The sequence below is a fragment of the Raphanus sativus genome, chromosome 5 (genome assembly GCF_000801105.2).
Source record: "Raphanus sativus cultivar WK10039 chromosome 5, ASM80110v3, whole genome shotgun sequence".
Taxonomy (NCBI): Eukaryota; Viridiplantae; Streptophyta; class Magnoliopsida; order Brassicales; family Brassicaceae; genus Raphanus; species Raphanus sativus.
Window position 1 is genome coordinate 37,522,230 of NC_079515.1, and position 20,402 is coordinate 37,542,631.

At 35.0% G+C, this 20,402-nt stretch overlaps 6 protein-coding genes and 1 long non-coding RNA gene across 10 annotated transcripts; 3 read left to right on the forward strand and 4 right to left on the reverse strand.

The window, feature by feature from the left end:
• The first annotated feature begins 1,844 nt into the window (after positions 1-1,844).
• On the forward strand, positions 1,845-2,762 carry LOC108859345 (auxin-responsive protein SAUR72). The gene has a single exon (XM_018633239.2). It carries the CDS (start codon positions 2,024-2,026, stop codon positions 2,405-2,407), a length of 384 nt encoding a protein of 127 aa, XP_018488741.1. The 5' UTR covers positions 1,845-2,023; the 3' UTR covers positions 2,408-2,762.
• A 5,287-nt stretch (positions 2,763-8,049) lies between these two features.
• Positions 8,050-11,116, forward strand: LOC130512708 (transcription factor MYB10-like). Its single transcript, XM_057010953.1, has 3 exons — positions 8,050-8,254; positions 10,386-10,515; positions 10,610-11,116. The coding sequence occupies exons 1-3, from the start codon at positions 8,050-8,052 to the stop codon at positions 11,031-11,033; spliced, it is 759 nt and encodes a 252-aa protein (XP_056866933.1). The 3' UTR covers positions 11,034-11,116.
• On the reverse strand, positions 8,312-9,977 carry LOC108809910 (uncharacterized). 3 transcript variants are annotated; one of them, XR_008946292.1, is made up of 3 exons: positions 9,634-9,925; positions 9,302-9,428; positions 8,312-8,962 (listed from the first exon to the last, which is right to left on the reverse strand). It is a non-coding gene; the product is annotated as an uncharacterized LOC108809910 (long non-coding RNA). The 3 variants fall into 3 exon arrangements; XR_001942929.2 differs by having other exon boundaries at positions 9,629-9,923; XR_001942928.2 differs by having other exon boundaries at positions 9,302-9,977.
• A 2,061-nt stretch (positions 11,117-13,177) lies between the features above and the next one.
• LOC108837624 (uncharacterized) lies at positions 13,178-14,503 on the reverse strand. The gene has a single exon (XM_018610652.2). It carries the CDS (start codon positions 14,501-14,503, stop codon positions 13,178-13,180), a length of 1,326 nt encoding a protein of 441 aa, XP_018466154.2.
• A 266-nt stretch (positions 14,504-14,769) lies between these two features.
• On the reverse strand, positions 14,770-16,673 carry LOC108837625 (glutathione S-transferase T3). Of its 2 annotated transcripts, XR_001947376.2 has the most exons (4): positions 16,533-16,673; positions 16,326-16,400; positions 15,124-15,881; positions 14,771-15,043 (listed from the first exon to the last, which is right to left on the reverse strand). XR_001947376.2 is itself a non-coding variant. In XM_018610653.2 (2 exons), exon 1 carries the CDS (start codon positions 15,970-15,972, stop codon positions 15,124-15,126), a length of 849 nt encoding a protein of 282 aa, XP_018466155.1. In that variant the 5' UTR covers positions 15,973-16,229; the 3' UTR covers positions 14,770-15,043. The 2 variants fall into 2 exon arrangements, 1 of the variants encoding a protein (XP_018466155.1); XM_018610653.2 differs by lacking the exons at positions 16,326-16,400; positions 16,533-16,673 and having other exon boundaries at positions 14,770-15,043; positions 15,124-16,229.
• A 312-nt stretch (positions 16,674-16,985) lies between these two features.
• On the forward strand, positions 16,986-18,418 carry LOC130495182 (peroxisomal 2,4-dienoyl-CoA reductase [(3E)-enoyl-CoA-producing]-like). The gene is made up of 5 exons (XM_056986461.1): positions 16,986-17,199; positions 17,276-17,435; positions 17,573-17,745; positions 17,836-18,058; positions 18,155-18,418. Exons 1-5 carry the CDS (start codon positions 17,014-17,016, stop codon positions 18,307-18,309), a joined length of 897 nt encoding a protein of 298 aa, XP_056842441.1. The 5' UTR covers positions 16,986-17,013; the 3' UTR covers positions 18,310-18,418.
• Positions 18,419-18,571: 153 nt separating this feature from the next.
• On the reverse strand, positions 18,572-20,397 carry LOC130495011 (receptor-like protein 35; the record flags this gene model as incomplete). Its single annotated transcript, XM_056985899.1, has 2 exons — positions 18,572-18,794; positions 18,870-20,397. A coding segment is annotated over one exon (1,509 nt), but the record flags the coding sequence as incomplete, so codon positions are not given.
• Positions 20,398-20,402: the final 5 nt, after the last annotated feature.

The window sequence follows — 20,402 nt, forward strand, 5'->3', positions numbered from 1 at the left end:
TTTAGAAGATACCAGTTAGTCATCATGAACTTATAATTAATTTGTCATATATAATTAGAAGTTACAAAAATTACTTAGTGGGATGTTTCTTTTAGAGGGTTACATGTTATCTATTATCAACATTAACTCGTGTCGTCTACTGCCAAACATGACTGATCACTTCTCTATAGCTTGGTTCAGTCTAGACGTTACTATATTGTACGTAGTGTCTGCATAGGTTATCACAAGAATGTTCTGTTTTTTTCTGAAACTTACAATTATTTTCTTGAATGGCTTGTGTTTACATTATGAAAGTGATATAGATTTATGTTTACACCATGAAAGCGCAATTCGTTGGTTTTTTATAAGTTGCGATCTAATAATTTATTCTACTTGGGCAATTAATTAATTAGATTTTGAAGAAAAATATAGTATTACATAGTCGACACTTACAAGTAACTAATTTTTCTTTTAGTTCTCAATGATGGTTACGTGAGGGTTTGAAAAAAACGAACCAATGAAGTCTTATAAGTCGTTGGGGGTGAGTATATGGACCTATTTGACTTTCGGAAATTCATATTTTACACAAATGGTTCATACTTCCTTACTTAGTCCAAAATCTAGAAGCATTTAGCTTTGTTAGATGGTCACAATTTGTTTTATAATATTTTTTTCCCTTCAAAATAATCTGTTATTCACCATCTGTTATTCACCATTGATTATTTTTTTCTTTTGGCGTCACAGATTCGATCTAAGTTATAGTTTCCACTGAAATCATGCATGCCGGTGGCATAACAAGGCGATGATGTTTATAACTTGATATATAGAAAAACAAGGCGATGTCTACCCCCTGCCCTTTATCATGTATATTCTGAATAGGATAAGCGAAGAAACTTGGTAGCTACATAATCGACGATCAAAATCCATGGAAATTGGAAATAAATATAAATATCATCTAAAGCAAGATTTATTATGTGTATCTAAAGCAATATATATTGACCTGAAGATATAGTTCTTGCTTAGTTTGAACTTTGAAGTTTAGTGAATATTTTGACCACTTGTTTCATCAATCACTTGCCGGTTACCAGTAATAATCTTATTGTATTTTTTTTTACAATGTATCTTATTGTATTTTCTTTCTAAAATCTATTTAACCAGTTATTTGTTAATGATTTTTGATAAAAGATAATTTTGTTGATTTTACAACATCGGGAATATATATTTTGGTTGATCATGAACCTCGTCTTGTCATATGACTCAAGATACAGATTATACTAAGAAAAGATATGTAATATCCTAATAATTGATAAAATAACAAGGCTAAGCTTTAAAAAATCAGGCTAAGCTCATTGGTATCCTAATGCTCTTAATTATAATACATAATAATCTAACTTTATTTTTATTCTGTATTATTTAGATATATCCAGTTATCGCTATAATATAGGGCAAGAATGTTATTGTAATCCAAAAAGGATAAGAAATATCAGAAAAAATCTAAACAATCATAGCCAGAGGTAATAAATCGTTAGTAAATATACACCTATACAGTTATATCAAATATTTTTCCCATTTTGTTAAAAAAAATCGGTGTTCAAAAAAGGATTTTTTTGTATATGTTTAAAATTCAGTTGTAATCTGTATATTTTATTTTCTGAAATCCAGACAGTTTTTTTTGGTCAACTAAATCCAAACAGTTTATCTACATATAACAAGAATATCAAGAAATAAGATTCAACTTTCCATTTTTTTAAAATGAATATTAATTTTAAGCGAGGCATTTATTTCTTTTCTTGTCGACAAAAAAATATTTTGTTTTAAATATGGCATATATATTTACGAGTCAAGTAGTACCTGGCAAGTACTCCTTCCCGTACCTACTTTATGTTAAAGCCAAATTCCAAAACTACCCTCGCCTCAATATAAAAGACGAAGAACCTCCTCACTCTCCTTCCAACAAAATCTTCTCATTGATTCCTTCGTCAAGTCTCTACCTCTCTCTTCACTCCTCTCTCTCTCTCTCTCGAATCAACAACAACAACAAGAGATGAAGCATCTGATCCGCCGCCTCTCCCGCGTCGCCGATTCCGCACACTACAGCCTCCTCCGCTCCGATTCGCAGCGACCTAGTAGCCGCCGTCCACCGGCGCCTCGCCGCTCGAAGAAGCACACATCCTCCGTTCCCGAGGGACACGTACCTGTCTACGTGGGAGACGAGATGGAGAGGTTCGTCGTGAGCGCGGAGCTGCTTAACCACCCGGTTTTCATCGGTTTGCTGAACCGATCGGCTCAAGAGTACGGTTACGAACAGAAAGGAGTCCTGCAGATCCCCTGCCACGTGCTGGTCTTCGAGCGCATCATGGAGTCGCTTCGGCTCGGGTTAGCGGTGCCGAGCGACCTACAAGATCTAATCGGCGACGAGACGATTTGACACGCGGGGAATCTTTGGTAGTTAATAGAGAGATGGATCTGGTTGTTTTTTTTTACTGGCTCAGATGCAGTACGACGCCGTGTTGATGATGTACATAGCTATGTATATTTTTTCTGATGATGATGATGAAGAAGATTGAAGTTCGAATGGGAAGGGGAAAAGATTAGCGATATTTTTAGGGCTTTTCTTTTTGAATTTTTTTTTTTAAATTTGTTTGTTGCAAATTTCCTGTTTTTCGCCGGTTAAAGAACCGGTTTGAGACTCTTGTGGAGGTTTATATGGAAATTTGCTTTGGTTCGGTTATGTAATTTAAGCGTGATTTCTTGGTTTATTTGAAGGAAGATTCCTTTCTCTTCTTGACATGATGTTTCACCGAGATTAACGGAAGGGCGTAATCGTAAAATGTCGAAGAAAAGATAATGGTGATATTCTGCGGCCGTTACTAGAATATTTCTTACCCGTTTCTAACGCTTTTCTAGGTTTTGTAGTTTTCTGTTACTTTTTTTGTTAAACAAAATATTATATTTCCCGTATTTTTTAAGTAGGTATACTGCCAAAATGCGTAGTAAATATATTGAATAAACAGTTTAATTTCCGGATAAATTTATTAAGTCATGTGGGTTGCATATGTAGTTCTATCCTTGTCAAATCCAAACACTTTCAAAAAAAAAAAAATCCAAACACTTAAAATCTTTAATTTGATGCCAAGTCCAAGATATATGCCAAGGTCACAAAACTCTGTAAAAACCACGAATCACATCAAAGGTTGTGAAAGAGCAGGATATTGTTGTAGTTTAATGTGCATATAGTAATTAACAACGATTACATCGTATTAGACTATTAATCAACTCGAACTATGCATGGTAACATCTTCGAATACTAAACCAAACTGAGCTCCTCGTAAATAACCTTATCGTATAGTCTATATATATGTAAATATGTCCATCTCATTTTATTTGCAGTTGAAGCATCATTAGCGCATATCTGTTACACACATCAAGATTATGACCTTTCTTTCAGGTAACCTTGGTTTTATGTTAATAATCATATACTATATAGAAACACCACCAGCACATGTGTATAGGACCTGAGTGAACTACATGTGGGAGTTTTATCTGCCCCACATCTACGGATTCTCAATGATAGTATGTATCCATAGTGATCATAGTTTAATTAAAACTAATTATTAGTTGCGTGACCAATCTGGGGAAGGGTAATAATAGAGTTTGAAATTTCGTCCATTTATGTGATTTCCCATGTTGCATCACCTGCAGCATCACATGCACATTATATAAAGCAATACGCAGTCGATCATTAATAGTATGTTTCTTTTGTTTTGTTCATTTATCGTCAACTAATACGTTTTTATATAATTAATATACTCTAAACTCGATTGATCCAACTATCTATTATAACCAAAAATTCAAAAGGGTTGGTGTATATGCACATTTAAATAAACGTACATAGTAATATTAGATTTGATACTTGTATATATGTGTATTAATTATAGTGTCCAAATGGTAGAGACACTTATGAGGATCTGAATCCATATATCTAATTTCATTGGAAAGTTTGATTATAGTTGGTATGATGGAAACAACAAAATGAAAGTTTTGTAGTATGCTTACATTTTCTCTAATGTAACATTTATTGCGATGATTAATTATGTAAGTGTGAAACCGAGATTTTCTTCATGACTAGGAAAAAAGGAAACGACAAGGGGGACATGTACAATTAAGATGCTATTGAAATGAAGTGGCAGTGACAAGATTTTTGGATATGATTGTCATTTTAAATAGAAGGTTTCATAAATTGCAAGGGCATAGTGATAGAAAGTTTGGGCAGCTCATTTCAAGTATGAATGGGATTATGTTGCTTCGGAGGAAGCGGCTGACCTTATGATTGCTTCATTTCTTTAAACTTCTATTCAATATCTTTCATTCATTTGAGATCACATTTTTATTATACTTATCATACTTCTTTGATATTATACTAACTGTTTGATCCGTGACATCGACACATAATATAAGAAACGAAATAGTAGTTTAAACATTGTCAATTATTATTCGTTTGGTAAAGAATACCGTGATCTCGAATATTCCATATATGTGTTAGAAAAACTGTTCTATTAGAAAATGTTTCTATACACATAACGATAATGATAGACATGATCGTAAAATCCCATTCGTCTCTTCTAGAATTTGCCTCCTCAATCCTTCATATGAAAAACACAAATTATATAATTTTAACCAAGTCGAGTTGACCAAATGGTAAATGAATTTCAGCTGGAGTTTCCACCAACTAAGTTCGATTCGTTTTGATTCACTAATCACGTTTTAATTGGAATAACACGTACCCAGATATACGAATTTCATGAAATTAGTTTTTGTACTTAGAAAATATTTAGGATCACAATTATCAAACAAAAAAAATTATAAACATGATCGGTCTTGAGATTCCAAGAACCATAACCAATTTAATAAAAAAACTTAAATAAGTTAAAAAGAACTTATATTATATATTATTTTTAAAGCCTAAGTTACAAAAAAAATATATTATTTTTAAAAATAGGAACTCAAAACCAATGTTTTATTTTATTGTGCTCAAAATCAGTTCTGATGATGAATGCAACGCCAAACTTGTTACATAATTTTTTTTAAAAAAACATTTACGTCTAAAAACATTGTAGGCATGTGCATATATATAATTGTATGGCGTTTCTCTCAAATTTCATTTGTTTGAATCAAATGATCAAGCGTTTTGAGAATTGCACAATGTTTATGCCCTTAGCTAGAAGCGATTGTTGAAGATTAACTTTTTGTTATTGTTATCTCATCCATAACAAAGAATGATATTTAATTTCAGGACTAAATATGGATGGGCTCTCCATCACTGGCCTGCATTTAAGAATCTCTATTAGCAAGACCACTGAAGGACCCATTCTAATTTCAAAGCTCACAAAGCCTTTAAGTTCGCGGCCCAGACACTCTAGAAGTGAAGATTTTTATATATTCTTGAAAACTCCAAACTTCAACTTCCTATTTCCAGATGAACATAAATTATCATCAAGTTATAATAATTTGATCTTACAATTTGAAGATGATCGTTGGGCAGGCCACGTGGAGACTTGAACATGTAAAATGTCATCGTGTGTTTTGGACATAGAAGACACACAACAGAAGCAAACACCACACATCCTTATTTTATCTAATTAAGTAAATAAATAACCAAATTTCTCTTTGGGTTTCTTTTTATTTTCTTTTTCAATTCGAGTGAATCTTTTTATGTTGTCAAATAATTTATAGGTTGATAGAGAGATGTTGTATAAATTGACCACTTAAGTTTACAGGCATATCCAAGTTACAAAAAAAAAAAGTTTACAGGCATAGTGGGGTGACACCGTATATTTATATACATATAGAGAATCTCCATACATATACGCATCTTTCTTTTAGAAAAAAATCTTGCAATTTTAATGCTTCTTAAAAATGCATACTTTTTAAAAGAAGAAGAAACTAGAAACAGAATTACAGGACTACAGGATTCGTCTTTGCATAAATAACATGAATTCAAGTTCCAGATCCATTTCCAGTCAATGGTGAAAACCAAGAGTCAATATTCATCATATAAAAATTCTATAAATTAATAATGTTAAAACTATGAAATTTATTATTTTAAGAATTTTTTTTAAATTTTTTAATTAAAATATATTTCAACATAGAAAATAAAAAGAATATTATTTCATGATATTAGATATTGGTTAGAGTTTACAGATTTTAATTTAAATTATTTTTGTTAGAGTTTTGATATAATTTATGTATGATGAATACATATTATACAATACAAATTCACTTTCACGTATAAGTCAATAAAATTAAAATTACAATTAGAGATGAAATTCATTTTGAAGAAAATATTAAAATTGTATATGTTTATATAAAATTAATATGTGTGGTAATAATTAATTTATAATTTTAGTGGGATTTAATTTACCTAAGATTTTTCTAAATATCAATATCTTACTATTTTATATGGAACAGTATCGTATTTTATATCGGTCCAATTTTGAAATCAATTTTTAGTTATTTATAACATTTATTAATTTATCGTATATTAATTTATAGAATTCTACTGTACTTTTATCAATATCTAATCTATTAATTTAGGGATTATCTACTATTTGAAGTTATCATTTAAATTTTGGACTCTTTCATAGTTGTTGCTAGAATATATCATGTCTCCTATACAATGCAACCTACCAACTTAAATTAAACCAAATATTAACCAACATAGATTAGTTAAACCTAACCAGTAACACTTTTATAATATTTTTGGTTAATCTCTTAATATAATTAGATCATATAAAACTGAACCACTTTTAAATCAACGAGTTCCATATCATTCCAGACATAAGAAAAAAAATATCCGACTCATTTACAACGTAAGTATACAAAGACCGTGTATGCTTATGCTCATTGATCTTCCAAAAACCAAATAATTGTGGCATAGACCAACATAGGCTCATGTTCGTATCACTAACTTTACTTCCATATATTTACTCTTCACCTACATCATATCACAACATACACAGTTCTGCAAGAACATGATTTTTTTTTGTTCAAACAACCAAATAATGGTGGCATATGGTCAGTAGATTTTTTAAATATGTTTTTTATATATTACATTTTACGAGACTATGTGTATAAGTTTTTTTTTTTGAAAAAGGCATAACTATGTGTATAAGTTAAAAGGTAAAAAGTGTGACAAGGCAAATTATTATACTAAAAATGAAAGAAGATTAAATACAAACTAATAACAAGTACAACACAAATTATAACACTATTAAATTCTATATATATTTAATAAAATATTATATATATGTCTAATATGTATATATATATAAATGTTACACAAAATATATATAATATTATATACACATATTATATATACCATATATTATTAATTAAAATTTGACAAATCAATTTCCGCCCTTTAGGGCGGGTCCTAATCTAGTTTACAATTAATAATATGTTTCATTTCGAAATGTAATAAATCGGCCAGACAAAACTATGATATAAATTTGGTGTAAACAAGAAATTCTAGTCTGAAAACTTATACTAGAATCCAACTTTCCAGGATAAAATAATTTGAGTAAGCAATAGTACATATTTTATAAATTAGTATGATTTAGGCCTTTTAAAATATAATTGAAATCGTGACAAAATAATAGAATTGAAAAAAGAAAGAAAGTTTTGTCATAAATCATAGCGGTTTTCTCGTGCCTTCAATAGATTGATCAACTGCCGGCTTTAGTTTTTGGCGTCGTATACGTCCAGCTCTTATGTGTTTCATCTTTTAATTAAATCTCTCTATATCGTTTGATAAAGTCGTTTCTTTGGAAAAAAAAAAGTTTAGGAAAAAAAGCTGATCTTGATAGGACATGAGATTAATGTCAAAAATAATGAAAAGGTTATATGATCGATTCAATTAAAAAGACAGGGAAAATAGATACTCAGATTCCATTAATTAATTTAAGTAGGTTTACTCGTACATGAATAAGTGGCATGACCCTTGTGGTCTCACATCCCTTAGATATCTTTTCTCAAAAAGAAAAAAACCTTATATGCCATGTTGACACGTACATGTGTGTATATAAACATGGATACCTCTATCAGATTCTCAAAAAATTAAAGTCGGTGCGTGTGATGGGGAAAAGAAGAGCACCATGCTGTGACAATAGCCAAGAACTGAAGAGAGGGCCATGGAGTGATGAAGAAAGTAGAAGACTCGAAGCTTTTATTCTAAAAAATGGTCATCACAATTGGAGATCTCTTCCTAAACTAGCTGGTAAGTTTCTTGCGGTTTATGGTAATCTTAATTGCTTTGTCCCCTCTAAGAGCACCATTAACCCAAGCCTCCTAAATGGAGTGCTTAATCAATTTTTAATAATAAAAATGTGTTAAGCACTTAATCTAAAAAACTTATAAATTGTTGTTCTCCAATGGAGATTGCTTATTTTAGGGTGCTTAAAGAAAAAAAACATTGTTTTTTTAGATATGATGATGATGAGCCTACGATGGTGATGAGCATATTTGCCATGATAATAACTTGTTCATCTTCAACCTCTAATGCACGAACACTCGCACAGTTCCTCAGAATAGTCCTGAGACAAGTACAAGTATCACCATCCAAAGGAGTGTCCACTGAAACATAGTGCTACTACCCATATACAGTCACTCCTCTGTAACCCGCTCTCTTTCTCAACCAAAACTATCCTCTTTTTCAGTCTTGACACTCGCATCACCGAGTCCATTCCTTGTATTTCTGAAACCACCACACCAAATGACTCATCTGTAACTGTGTTGAGACGTGTGCTGAATATCCCCATTAGCGCATATTCCGTAGACTGAGTTGATGACATGGTCTCATCCCCGCAGGAGTCGTTGGCATCTTGAGATAAAGCATGCATAAAAACGAGTTCAGTTCTTGTCCATTAAGAAAAACACTGATTATAAGCACCCCAAGAAGCCTCATCCACTCGTTTAATGTCCGTGACTACAAATCACAGAATAGAACATTAACAACATCAATCAATACTTGAAAGCACCAGAGACATCATAGGTTCCTATCAATGGCATTCTCTCTCACAACACTAGGCTAGCCAGAATTCTATTACACTAGGCTAAAGTATCAGAGACATCATAGGTATCTTCCATACTACCATCTTCCATACAATCACAGTAGCAAGTATTCACTCAAACATGATCCAAAGCAACCAAATTTACAGAACAATCAGTAACAATATAATCAAAGTGTTCCCACAGAGAGAAAGTTAGGCCTTTAGGATAAGTGAAGACAGTTTTGTAAAAAAAAGGGGTTTGTATATAAACTTACTCAGACAAAGGTCGCTTGTTGATAGCACAAGGATAAACCGGAGCTCCGATGATGTTCTTGTTTATGTTACTGATTGCTCTTCGTGTCTGCCCATTCGCCGGATTCACTTTTCATCCACGTAAACCACCTTCAATAACAACAAGTCGCTTAAGTCAATCAAAAATAGAACCAAACCAAAAGATTAGTGTTTCGATTAAAGAATCTGATCATGCAGACAAATAAAAATTTGGGTCTTTGATGCGATTAAAGAATCTGATCAAAGACTTGAACAAGAATCATAAAACCCAGAAGAAATCAACGTGGAGATGAGAAGGAGGAAACCGAGACCGAACTTTCTTCTTCCCCTTAAACGCCTCTCAGGCTCATCCTCTCCCACTGGCCGATACCTTCTTCGTCGTCTTCTTCTCTTTATCCGTTGGATCGTGGAGGAGAACCAAGGTAGAGTGATGAAGCGTGAAGGAAATCAACAGAGGGTGAGGTGATGAATCGTCAAATTGATCTGTGGAGAGAGAGAAAGGAAAGAACCCCAGACTCTGTCTAATTGTAACACGTGTCCCCAAGCACCGTTTGCTTCTGTTGCTTAATTAAGCTCCGAAGCTTACGATAATTGTAATTTTTCTTTTTTTTTAATTACAAAAAAACCTAAGCACCCACTTAAGCTCTGGCGTTGATGATGCTCTAAAGGTCCTCTCTAATCTCAATGAATGTTCACTCTATTCATCTTCGTGACTTTTTCATAGAGGAAGCATAATTTTCTTTTGAAGAATAAAATACGAGATTTGACAACAATTGCACAATATGTAACGTTCGTATATATATTACCTTTATTTCCTTAAAGTTGAATATGCATACAGATTCTTCCGGATGATGAGATAAAAGTTCGAAATAGATGGTTGAATAAAAAGTTTATGCAAATAAAAATAGGTAAATAGATATGACGAAACTTAAAGTTCAACCAAACGTCTGTACACCATCTGATGAAATCTTTAATAGATTGTATAAATTCATTTTCTGAACTCTTAAGTTAAGCTTTTAGTTTTGGTGTTCATGATTAGTAATGTGTGTTTTAACTTAAACAAAATAGGATTGATGAGATGCGGAAAGAGTTGCCGTTTAAGATGGATAAACTATCTGAGACCAGGTCTCAAACGAGGCGACTTCACCAAAGAGGAGGTAGAAACTATTATCCACCTTCACCAAGTTCTTGGAAACAAGTAAAGCCATGTCTCCCTAGTTTCAACATCCCCCATCTAAAAATTATACAAAAGCAAACAAGAAGTATAACTAGTGCATGCATTGATTAATCAGGTGGTCAAAGATAGCATCACACTTGCCAGGAAGAACAGACAACGAGATCAAGAATGTGTGGAACACTCATCTCAAGAAACGATGGGTGAAGAGTAACTCATCAGCATCAGATGTTACTAACCAGGCCTCTTCCTCTTCTTCCTCATCAGTCTCTAATGACGTTATTAATAGCGAAAAGCATAGCCAGGAAGAGGAGTTGGAGGAGATATTGGTGGAGCATATTCCATATGGATTTGAAGTGAATGCACCACAATCACTTGAATATCTTTTTGAAGATCGCCAAATCCCTCCTCTCCCTATATCTAAACCGGACTCTCTAGAAATCCATAGGCAATCCCATGATGAGTTGTGTAGCCAAATGGTTGAACCAGGGTTAGATGTTTACAATGAGTGGCTCAACTATTTTGATAATCAAACTTTGTAGAACACGAGGAGTTGATCCACAATGTTTATTTGTATTGCATCGACCTTGTCTTTGTTTTCTTGTAAGATGAACTAGATCATGACCCGCGCGCTTACGCGGGTTTATCTTTTGATTCACATATTTTATATATATGTTGTATATTATTTAAGATTTATAATATAAAAAATTAGAATGATTCGGAACCAAAAAAAATTGACCCAGACAAAAAAAAATTAAATACCTACTTAGATCCAAATGTTGAGAACTCGAAGAACTCATACCTAAAATGAATAGATTTATATCCAGCGAGCTAAATTTCAAACATAATATCTTTTGTTATATTTTTAATTCATTTTTTGGGTTGGGGAGATTTACTATTTATACGGAAGATTTTTGGCTAACTTAATGGTATATATTAATAGGTTTTTTTTTAACATGAAAAAAAAAAATTTGGGTCTTGATTAAATTTATTTTATATAACAAATTGCTGATATAAATAATTTTTATAAAAATTAATTTGTAACAGTAATATCATTTTTGTTATAAATTAGTATATCATGGTTTATAGGTTCAAAGTATAGAGTTAGTTATCTTCATAGTATTGTTAATATTGATAGATGCAAGTTAATGAATACATATAATATATTGTATTATTAGTAATCTGTCGTATAGTATTATATGTTAGTAGATGTATTATTAATAATTTATCTTATAGTATAATATGCTAGTGGATGTATATATATGCAATATAAGGAAACATGCGTAGTGGATATAATAATAAGGTAAGAAGTGAAAAACTATGGTAATGGTTGATATTAGTTATTTATAAAAAAACATGTCTAATAATAAATAGATTAATATAGCATTAATTACATAAGGTCCAACTTTAAAATCTACCTAGAAGAAGTTGTAATGTTTCTGTTTTAATAAGATAGATTTAGAATACATTAAGAACATAATCAAACCATAGTGTATCTGGGAAGCTCGAATGTAACCGAGTCATTTAGCAAAAAAAGAATGTAACCGAGTCAGGAAGCATACGCACAATTATAATAAATTGTACGCCAATAGTATAGAAGTTTGATTTTTTTTTTAAAAGTTAGTAGAACCCAATATAACTATTTACCAAAATATATTCATTTGTAATCAATTATATTAAAATGTGTCTCAACAGTTGATGTTATATAGAAGTTTGAATTTTTATTAACGTTAGTAAATTAAGAAATCTTTTGTCTCATTAAGAATAAAGAATATTTAAGATCATTTGAGATTTTTACCTGAATATGAAAGATTGGGTCTCATAACCAATTTTCTTAAAATTATATTTTACTAATCTGTAAATATTTATGATTGTTTACCATATGTGAATGTGTTAATACTTACAAATTTAATTAATTAAATATAATTCCAAAATTTTGTATAGTAACTTTAAGATACACAGGGTGTGACTGTATGGTATCACTAGAGTAAAATAAAGTAGGTGAAAAAAAATTTCAGCCTATTTACTCTGATTTGTCTCAACCAAGTGGAAAACAATTTCACCTCATTTACTCCAAAAAGGTGAAAAATGTAATGAACCTAGAGTAAAGTATTCCTCCAATTTTTATGAGATGAAAAGATTTACTCCAACTTTATTACTTTTCATTCCTCCCATTTCCACTTTATTTTTGTTCACCATTTTACTCCACTACTTAACCAATCACACTCACAGAGTACTATATCGTGTGTTATAAAAAAAAAGTTATTACCGGAATGATAGATACACTTACTGTAAATCGTCCTTTTACAGAATTTTTTTTGATCAATTTTTTTAATAATTTACTTAAAACGTGGAGATATTAAACTAAATATAGCAGCTGGCAGGTAGCTAGAGACATCCACATTAGAGCATGTTTATTGAGGGAACCCACTTAGGGTAGCTTAGTGATATTTTTATTATTAAAGTGTAGTTAAGTTACTTTGCTAGGAGATGTTTAAAATTATTGGTTTATTGGTAGTCTTTTAATTAGGGGCTCTTAAAAATTAAAATATATTAAACATAATTTTATTTAAAAAAAAAACAAAGTTAAGCATAATATTTGAAACATAGACTTTTAAATAAAAACATAAAAACAAAGATTAGTAAATAAACGACAATAACGATAATTTGAGAGAGGGATCGAAACTTAGTTGTTGTCTTGATGATGGCCAAATTTACGCCATATATTTTCAACCAAATCACGTTTGAGTTGTTGATGCAGTTGTTTATCAAGAATATTTCTTCGAACACCCATCTCATCGGGGATACTTGAAGGATTATTTGTAGAAAAGGTGAGATCGACATGTGAACTTCCGCTGCCTTCTCCTTGAAAGAAATTGGTAACAGCGGAAACATCAATTTGAGGGTGGTCATCTCGTTCGTTTTCTACTATCATATTATGGAGTATGATACATGCTCTCATAATCTTCCCGATCTTGTCTTTATCCCAACAACGTGCTGGATTTTTAACAATGGCAAATCGAGCTTGCAAGACTCCGAAAGCACGCTCTACATCTTTTCTCGTAGCTTCTTGAAAGTGAGCAAATAAAGCCGCTTTCGGACCTTGTGGCAGTGAAATAGATTGGATAAAAGTTGCCCACTTCGGATAAATACCATCAGTGAGATAGTAAGCCATTGAATAAGGATTTCCGTTGACCGAGAAATTCACTTGCGGAGCTCGGCCATATATTATGTCATCAAAAACAGGTGAGCGATCAAGAATATTGATATCATTAAAGGTACCTGGAGATCCAAAAAACGCATGCCATATCCAGAGATCATATGAAGCAACCGCCTCTAAAACGATAGTTGGTTTATCCGAACCTCGAGAATATTGCCCTTTCCAAGCACCGGGACAATTCTTCCACTCCCAATGCATACAGTCGATGCTTCCTATCATCCCGGGAAATCCACGGTGCTCTCCAATATAAAGTAGACGTTGAAGATCAGCCTGTGTTGGTCTTCTTAGATACTCATCGCCGAACAATTGAATTATTCCTTCCACAAAATTCTCCACACATAGCCGAGCCGTGGATGCGGCGAGCCGGATGTATTCATCGACTGCATCAAGCGCAGAACCATATGCCAACACACGAATAGCTGCTGTACACTTTTGAAGTGCAGAGAGACCATACCTTCCGGTTACGTCTTTCTTCTGACGAAAGAATTCAACTTCATTGGAGAGCCGATCAACAATATGCATGAACAATGGTCTGTTCATTCTAAATCGTCGTCGGAATTGATTTTCTTCATATGTTGGAGTCTCACTGAAATAATCATCCCATAACTGGCGGTGGCCTTCTTCACGGTGTCTTTCGATAAAAACTCTTTTTTTTCTTGTTTTCTCCTTGTCTTGTTGATCACCGTAAGCATCCACCAGATTTTCGTATGCTTGCTCAAAATATTGATCAAAATAATTATCGAAAGCTTCATCAAACTTCTCATCGATATTGTTATGAGAAGAAGACGCCATGTGATGTTTGAGAATCTTCAAACAAAATAGACAAATTAAATTATCTTAAATTAATCACAAGTTTGGTTTGCTTTAAAGTTTGATGAAAATGGTTTATTATATAGAATCTTACCACGTTTGATGAAGACTTGTTTGATGAGAATGGAGTTTGATGAGAATTAAAAAGAAGAAGAAGACCGTAGAGAATAGAGAGAAATGAAAACAAGATTGGAGTTACAAAGAAAATGATAATATTGGAGTTACAAAGAAGATGATAATATTGGAGTTTGATGTGAATGAGAATAGAGAGAAATGATAACAATAACTGAATTTATAACATTGAAAGCTCATACAACACTCGGGACCAGACACTACAACACTCACAAGACACTACAACACTACACTACAACACTCACGAGACACTAGACACTACACTACAACAGACACAAACTCTCGTGATAGAAGAAAACAAATGTCAACAGACACATAATGTTGTCTCGTGACACAAGACAACAACACTGTCTCCACTCTTGTGACACTCACTGTCACCACTCTCTTCACCTGCAACAAGAAAAAAACAAGCTTCTGAAACAGAACAAGAACATGAAACTGAACTACAAGAAAATAAAAAAATAACTTACCTAACTAGACATCAAGTCATCGATGAGCTTCTGTTTCAGGCCTTCCTCACTCTCCGTTAGAGGTTCCGTCTTACCCATAAGCTTCTCAAGTAGATTCATCTTACACAAACCTTCTTTCCGTTTCAAATCCTCATTCTTGATTGACCACATGCTCTCAAACTCGCCCAGGGATTGCGCCTGTCCAGCCTTCTTCTTAGCACTCGCCTTTGCGGCCTTAATGCCAGGAGGACGCTTGTTTGTAGTTGCTTCCGAGGGAGACTCATCTACAACTTCGTCACACTTCCTCTTCTTCGACCTCCCATCGGTTTTAGCAGTACCAAGGTCGCACCACTTCTGGTCGTAGCGGAGCTCCTTCCATGCGTGTTCCAGTGTGAATTTCTTCTTCCGATTGATGAGGAATATTCGGTGAGCATTCTTGAGTACATCATTCTCGTTTTGGCCACTTGTTTTCTCCCTAGTAGCCGCTTCATACGCACCACAGAACTTGGAGACTTCGTCATTGATTCTGTGCCATCGATGCTTGCAATTCTTTGGCTCTCTCTGAGTTGCAGCAGCCTCCTGACTTGCAGCAAAGTAGTCAGCAACTCTTCTCCAAAATGCACCTGCTCTTTGCTCGTTGTTAACCACGGGATCTTTGCTCGTGTTTAGCCACGCGCTGATGAGCACAACATCATCAGATGCTGTCCATCTCTGTCTTCCTTTTGGCTCTGCAGGCGTGTCTCCATCAAACCCGCTTGATGCTTCCGCTCCTTGAGTACCTACAAATGGAAGTTGCGATGAGGAAAGTGAGACGCTATCTTCATAGTTACCAAACGAAACAAACTTGGAGGTTCCAGCAAATGGATCCATATTAAGAAAGACAAATAGAAAATAACAAAGATGAAACTGAGAAGAAGAAGAAGAACGTGATACAAGAAACGAAACTCAACAAGATTTTAATAGATTGAAAAGCACCAAAAACGCATTGATCACAATGCCAACCATAACGGACTTGACACATAACCACACACCTAAACGCATTGATCTATCTAACCATAAAATCTATTTAAGACAACCACTATCTCACCCTAACCACTCCAAAAGCTATTTATTACCTAACCTAACACATAACTACAATTCAATTCATTTCAATAATGAGTAAACAACAACAAATGAACATTTATGAGAAACCAAATTCAAAAGTTCAGAGACATAGGTTTTACCTCTATCAACAATCGTGGGGGTTTTGTCTGACAGAGAAAAAGGTTTATCCTGGATGATGCCACTTGATCAATCCGCTTGAAAACACAAAGACAAATATAATTAAAAAAAATCAGAGACCACTTCTTACGATTGACGATAAATTAAAAAGAATCTAAGACATGCATAATTGGATATTGAAACATTGAAACATAATATCTCATCTTTACCTTTAAGACAGTCGCCGTTTTCCTTCTTATCCGAGAGCCACCACGAGGGACACCAACCGATAGAGGAGACACCGTCTATAACTTCGTCAACACGAGCCATCCAGAGGGAGTTCCGTTGAGGAGAAACACGGAGGAGAAAAGAAATCGCCATTTTCGTCGCCTACGAGAGAAGAGAGAGAAGAGAGAGAAGAGAAAAAGAAGGAAAAGAAGAGAGAACGACGAACCGCGGAGACACCGAGAGACCACCACTCCTCTCTCCAATCATCCTTTGACGCGTGGCAGTCAAGGGGCGTGCCTTCGTGCTCTTAATTAAGGGGCGCGCCTTCGTGTTTTCCCTATTTTTGATTTATTTTTAATCCTCATTAAGCTAAGCTACCTTGCTAAGCTACACCATTAAACATGCTCTTAGTGGCTTAGCTTATCTTGTTTTGTCTTATTACTAGCTTTCGCGAATCTGCGCGTGGAGAGTGAGTGGTTGATCATGGAATCTCCGTTCAAGCCTGATGTGCTCAAAGGCAAGGTAGCTCTCATCACCGGAGGCGGATCCGGCATCGGTTTCGAGATCTCCTCTCAGTTCGGCAAACACGGTGCTTCCATCGCCATCATGGGACGCCGCAAGCAAGTCCTCGACTCCGCCGTCTCTGATCTCCGATCTCTCGGGATCTCGGTAATCCTTCTTCTTCTTCTTCTTCATCTACTCATTTCGTTTTGTTGAATCATATCTCTCTCTTTGCATCTCCAAGGCTATTGGATTTGAAGGTGATGTTCGTAAACCAGAGGATGCGAAGAGAGTCGTGGAATCTACTTTTCAGCGTTTCGGTAGGATTGATATTCTCGTTAACGCCGCCGCCGGAAATTTTCTCTCGGCCGCTGAGGATTTGTCTACCAATGGTTTCCGAACAGGTGGATATCCACTTTTTCATTTATTTATGACCTGTGAAAATTACGAAATAAAAAAAACAATAAAGAAGTAATAAATAATATAACGTTTTTATTTACTTTGTTCAATTTGAGAACATTTTGGTTTTGGTCTTGTGCAGTTTTAGATATTGATGCGGTTGGAACATTCAACATGTGCCACGAAGCACTTAAGTACCTTAAGAAAGGAGGGCCTGGTAGAGACTCATCAAGCAGCGGTGGTTCCATACTCAACATAAGTGCTACTCTGCATTATACGGCTTCTTGGTACCAGATACATGTTTCTGCAGCCAAGGTGATTAATTAGTGTTTCTTTTCTTAGAAAATCAAGAACTATAGTATGGTATTGTTAGCAAAAATGGGATCTTAGGGTTTCTTGAATCAGGCAGCAGTTGATGCTACGACAAGGAACTTGGCATTGGAGTGGGGAACTGACTACGAGATTAGAGTCAACGGGATTGCACCAGGACCGATAGGAGGCACGCCTGGAATGAGTAAGCTTGTACCTGACGAGATCGAAAACAAAACCCGAGAGTACATGCCTCTGTATAAACTTGGAGAGAAGTGGGATATCGCCATGGCTGCAATCTACCTCAGCTGTGATACTGGTATGCTGAGTTTAAAATCACTCTTTCGTAATGTAAAAACCACATGGAGAGATGGTCAGAGTATTGTAACATATGCGTGAATTTTTGGTTTAACAGGGAAATATGTGAATGGACTAACAATGGTGGTTGATGGAGGATTGTTTCTTAGCAAGCCTCGCCATTTGGCAAAAGAAGCTGTGAAGGAACTATCACGTGTTGTCGAGAAGAGGTCTAGGGCCAAGCCTGTTGGTCTGCCGACCAGTAAACTTTGAAGAGCATTTTGAGTTTCTCATCTCAAACATTAAGTGTGTGTTGTTGGGTTATTTGATTGTTTTACATTGAAGACAAATAAAATGGTGGTACTAAGATTCCACCTTCATAGTTAAACATCTTCATAGCCCCATTATGTCGGTCCTATGATTCCAGGAAAAAAAAGCAGTGGATTTTACGAACACCAATTGAGAGACTAAGAACATTTCATTTTTGCTATTATGTGGTCTTATAATTAACCATTTTCTATTGTAATATTGTTACTTCTCTTTTCTTGATTCATCTCCATCTAAAAAGAGCAGATAAACTTTTAGGTACAGAACAGAGTATTTCGATTACAGAGAGACAAAGAAGTTGACTAAAACTAAAAAAAAAACAGAGCAAAAGATAAAACACACCAAGCTAAACAGAAACGATAACTGAAATATTTTGACAGAGAGTGGTTGAATCTCTTGGGTCAAGGGGTCTTCATGTTGACCTTAAAAGCCTATACAAGCAAATAAAAGTTGTGAAAGATAAAATACTTTAGTTTTACTTTGGTTAAAAAAGTCAAAAACATTACCTCTCTAGTTTCTACACCGTTACGTTGTGGTGCTTCTGCTTCGACGACTTTTCCGGCCAAAAGGGTTTACGAACCACTCTGGTCTGTGTGAAGTGAGAACGTACCCAATCGTCAAACCCAAGACAATACCAGGTACGGATCCTATTGCAGCTGCTATCCAACTCACCACCTCTTCCTCTTCTCCCTCTGTCTCCGTCGTTTCATAGTCTTCTTTATGCGATGCTGGCGCGTGAACATCTCTGCAAGCTTCGTCAAGAGAAGGCCCAAAAAGCCCCTTGTTATCCTCAAAGGAAGTACAATTCTGCGTACCAAACTGAGTGCCTCCTGGTACAGGACCCACGAGCTGGTTATGCGAGAAGTTCATGTAGGCAAGGTACGAAAGACTCCCTAGCTCTTGTGGAATCTCTCCCGAAAGCTTGTTTCGGGAAACATCCAACGACTCGAGAGCCGTCAAGTTTCCCAAAGATGAAGGGATGCGGCCAGTGAAACCATTGTTTGACAAGTTGAGCACACGAATCTCTTTCAGCAGACCGATGGACTTTGGAATCTCTCCTTCGAGTTCGTTTCCCGAAAAGTCGAGCGTTGTGTAGATTTTTAGGATGGTTACTAGCTCCATCTCTAAACCTCTATTCATCAAAACGACTGAATCATGGTAATATCCATAATCTACTTCATCTCCCATGTATTTCACGTCCATGTAATTTACTTTGGACCGATCTTCTCTGTTTGTCCCAAGTGATGACATGGCACTCCACTTCACGAAGTAGCCCGTTGGCAAATATCCACTGAAGTGATTACGCGAGATGTCGATAATCCTCAACTTAGGGAACGAGGCTTGATGTATTGGTCCATGGAATGCATTGGATCGAAGGACGAGAACTTGGAGATTTGTTAAACAACTTAACCAGAAAGGAAACGTGTCGTTGATTCCGTTGCTTTCCACGTTCAGGATCTCGAGAGGAGATGACAAAGATCTTGGAAGCTTCCCCGTCAGGTGGTTATGACCGACGTCAAGCGACCTTAGATTCCCAAGTATATTCTCTGGAAGACCTCCATGCAGACGATTATGACGAAGGTTTAGAACCGAGAGACTGCTCTTAAGGTTTCCAAAACAAAGAGGAATCGAACCGTTGAAGTTGTTTCTAGATAGATCGAGAATACTTAGAGAACGCAACGCACATATGAAAGAAGGAATCTCCCCCGTGAAGTTGTTGTTGGAGCCAAGAAAGTTCCTTACATGGGATAATAATAATCCATGTTTCGATGGTGGTCTTTCGAAACCGGTGAAAGTGTTGTTTGAAAGCTCCAGGTTCTCCAAGTTTGGTAGCATCCATAACCAGCCAGGCACTAGACCTTTGATTTTGTTGTTGGAAATGTCTAGAGTACGCAACCGCTGCTGTGTTTTCAGAAGCTCCGGGAAAAAACCATTTATACCGCACTGTGACAAGTCCATATACACTAGCGATTGCGAAGGAGGAACTGAACTTTTTTTGTTTGCGGCCGCTGAAAAATGATTGCCTGAGAGATCCAGAT

Bases quoted from the DNA above. Each gene is read 5' to 3' on its own strand.
- LOC108859345 (XM_018633239.2), top strand. From the start codon at position 2,024: ATGAAGCATCTGATCCGCCGCCTCTCCCGCGTCGCCGATTCCGCACAC.
- LOC130512708 (XM_057010953.1), top strand. From the start codon at position 8,050: ATGTGTGTATATAAACATGGATACCTCTATCAGATTCTCAAAAAATTA. The intron at 8,255-10,385 runs GTAAGTTTCTTG...TAAACAAAATAG, and splicing joins ATCTCTTCCTAAACTAGCTG to GATTGATGAGATGCGGAAAG. The intron at 10,516-10,609 runs GTAAAGCCATGT...TTGATTAATCAG, and splicing joins CACCAAGTTCTTGGAAACAA to GTGGTCAAAGATAGCATCAC.
- LOC108837624 (XM_018610652.2), bottom strand. From the start codon at position 14,503: ATGGCGTCTTCTTCTCATAACAATATCGATGAGAAGTTTGATGAAGCT.
- LOC108837625 (XM_018610653.2), bottom strand. From the start codon at position 15,972: ATGGATCCATTTGCTGGAACCTCCAAGTTTGTTTCGTTTGGTAACTAT.
- LOC130495182 (XM_056986461.1), top strand. From the start codon at position 17,014: ATGGAATCTCCGTTCAAGCCTGATGTGCTCAAAGGCAAGGTAGCTCTC. The intron at 17,200-17,275 runs GTAATCCTTCTT...TGCATCTCCAAG, and splicing joins TCCGATCTCTCGGGATCTCG to GCTATTGGATTTGAAGGTGA. The intron at 17,746-17,835 runs GTGATTAATTAG...TTCTTGAATCAG, and splicing joins TACATGTTTCTGCAGCCAAG to GCAGCAGTTGATGCTACGAC.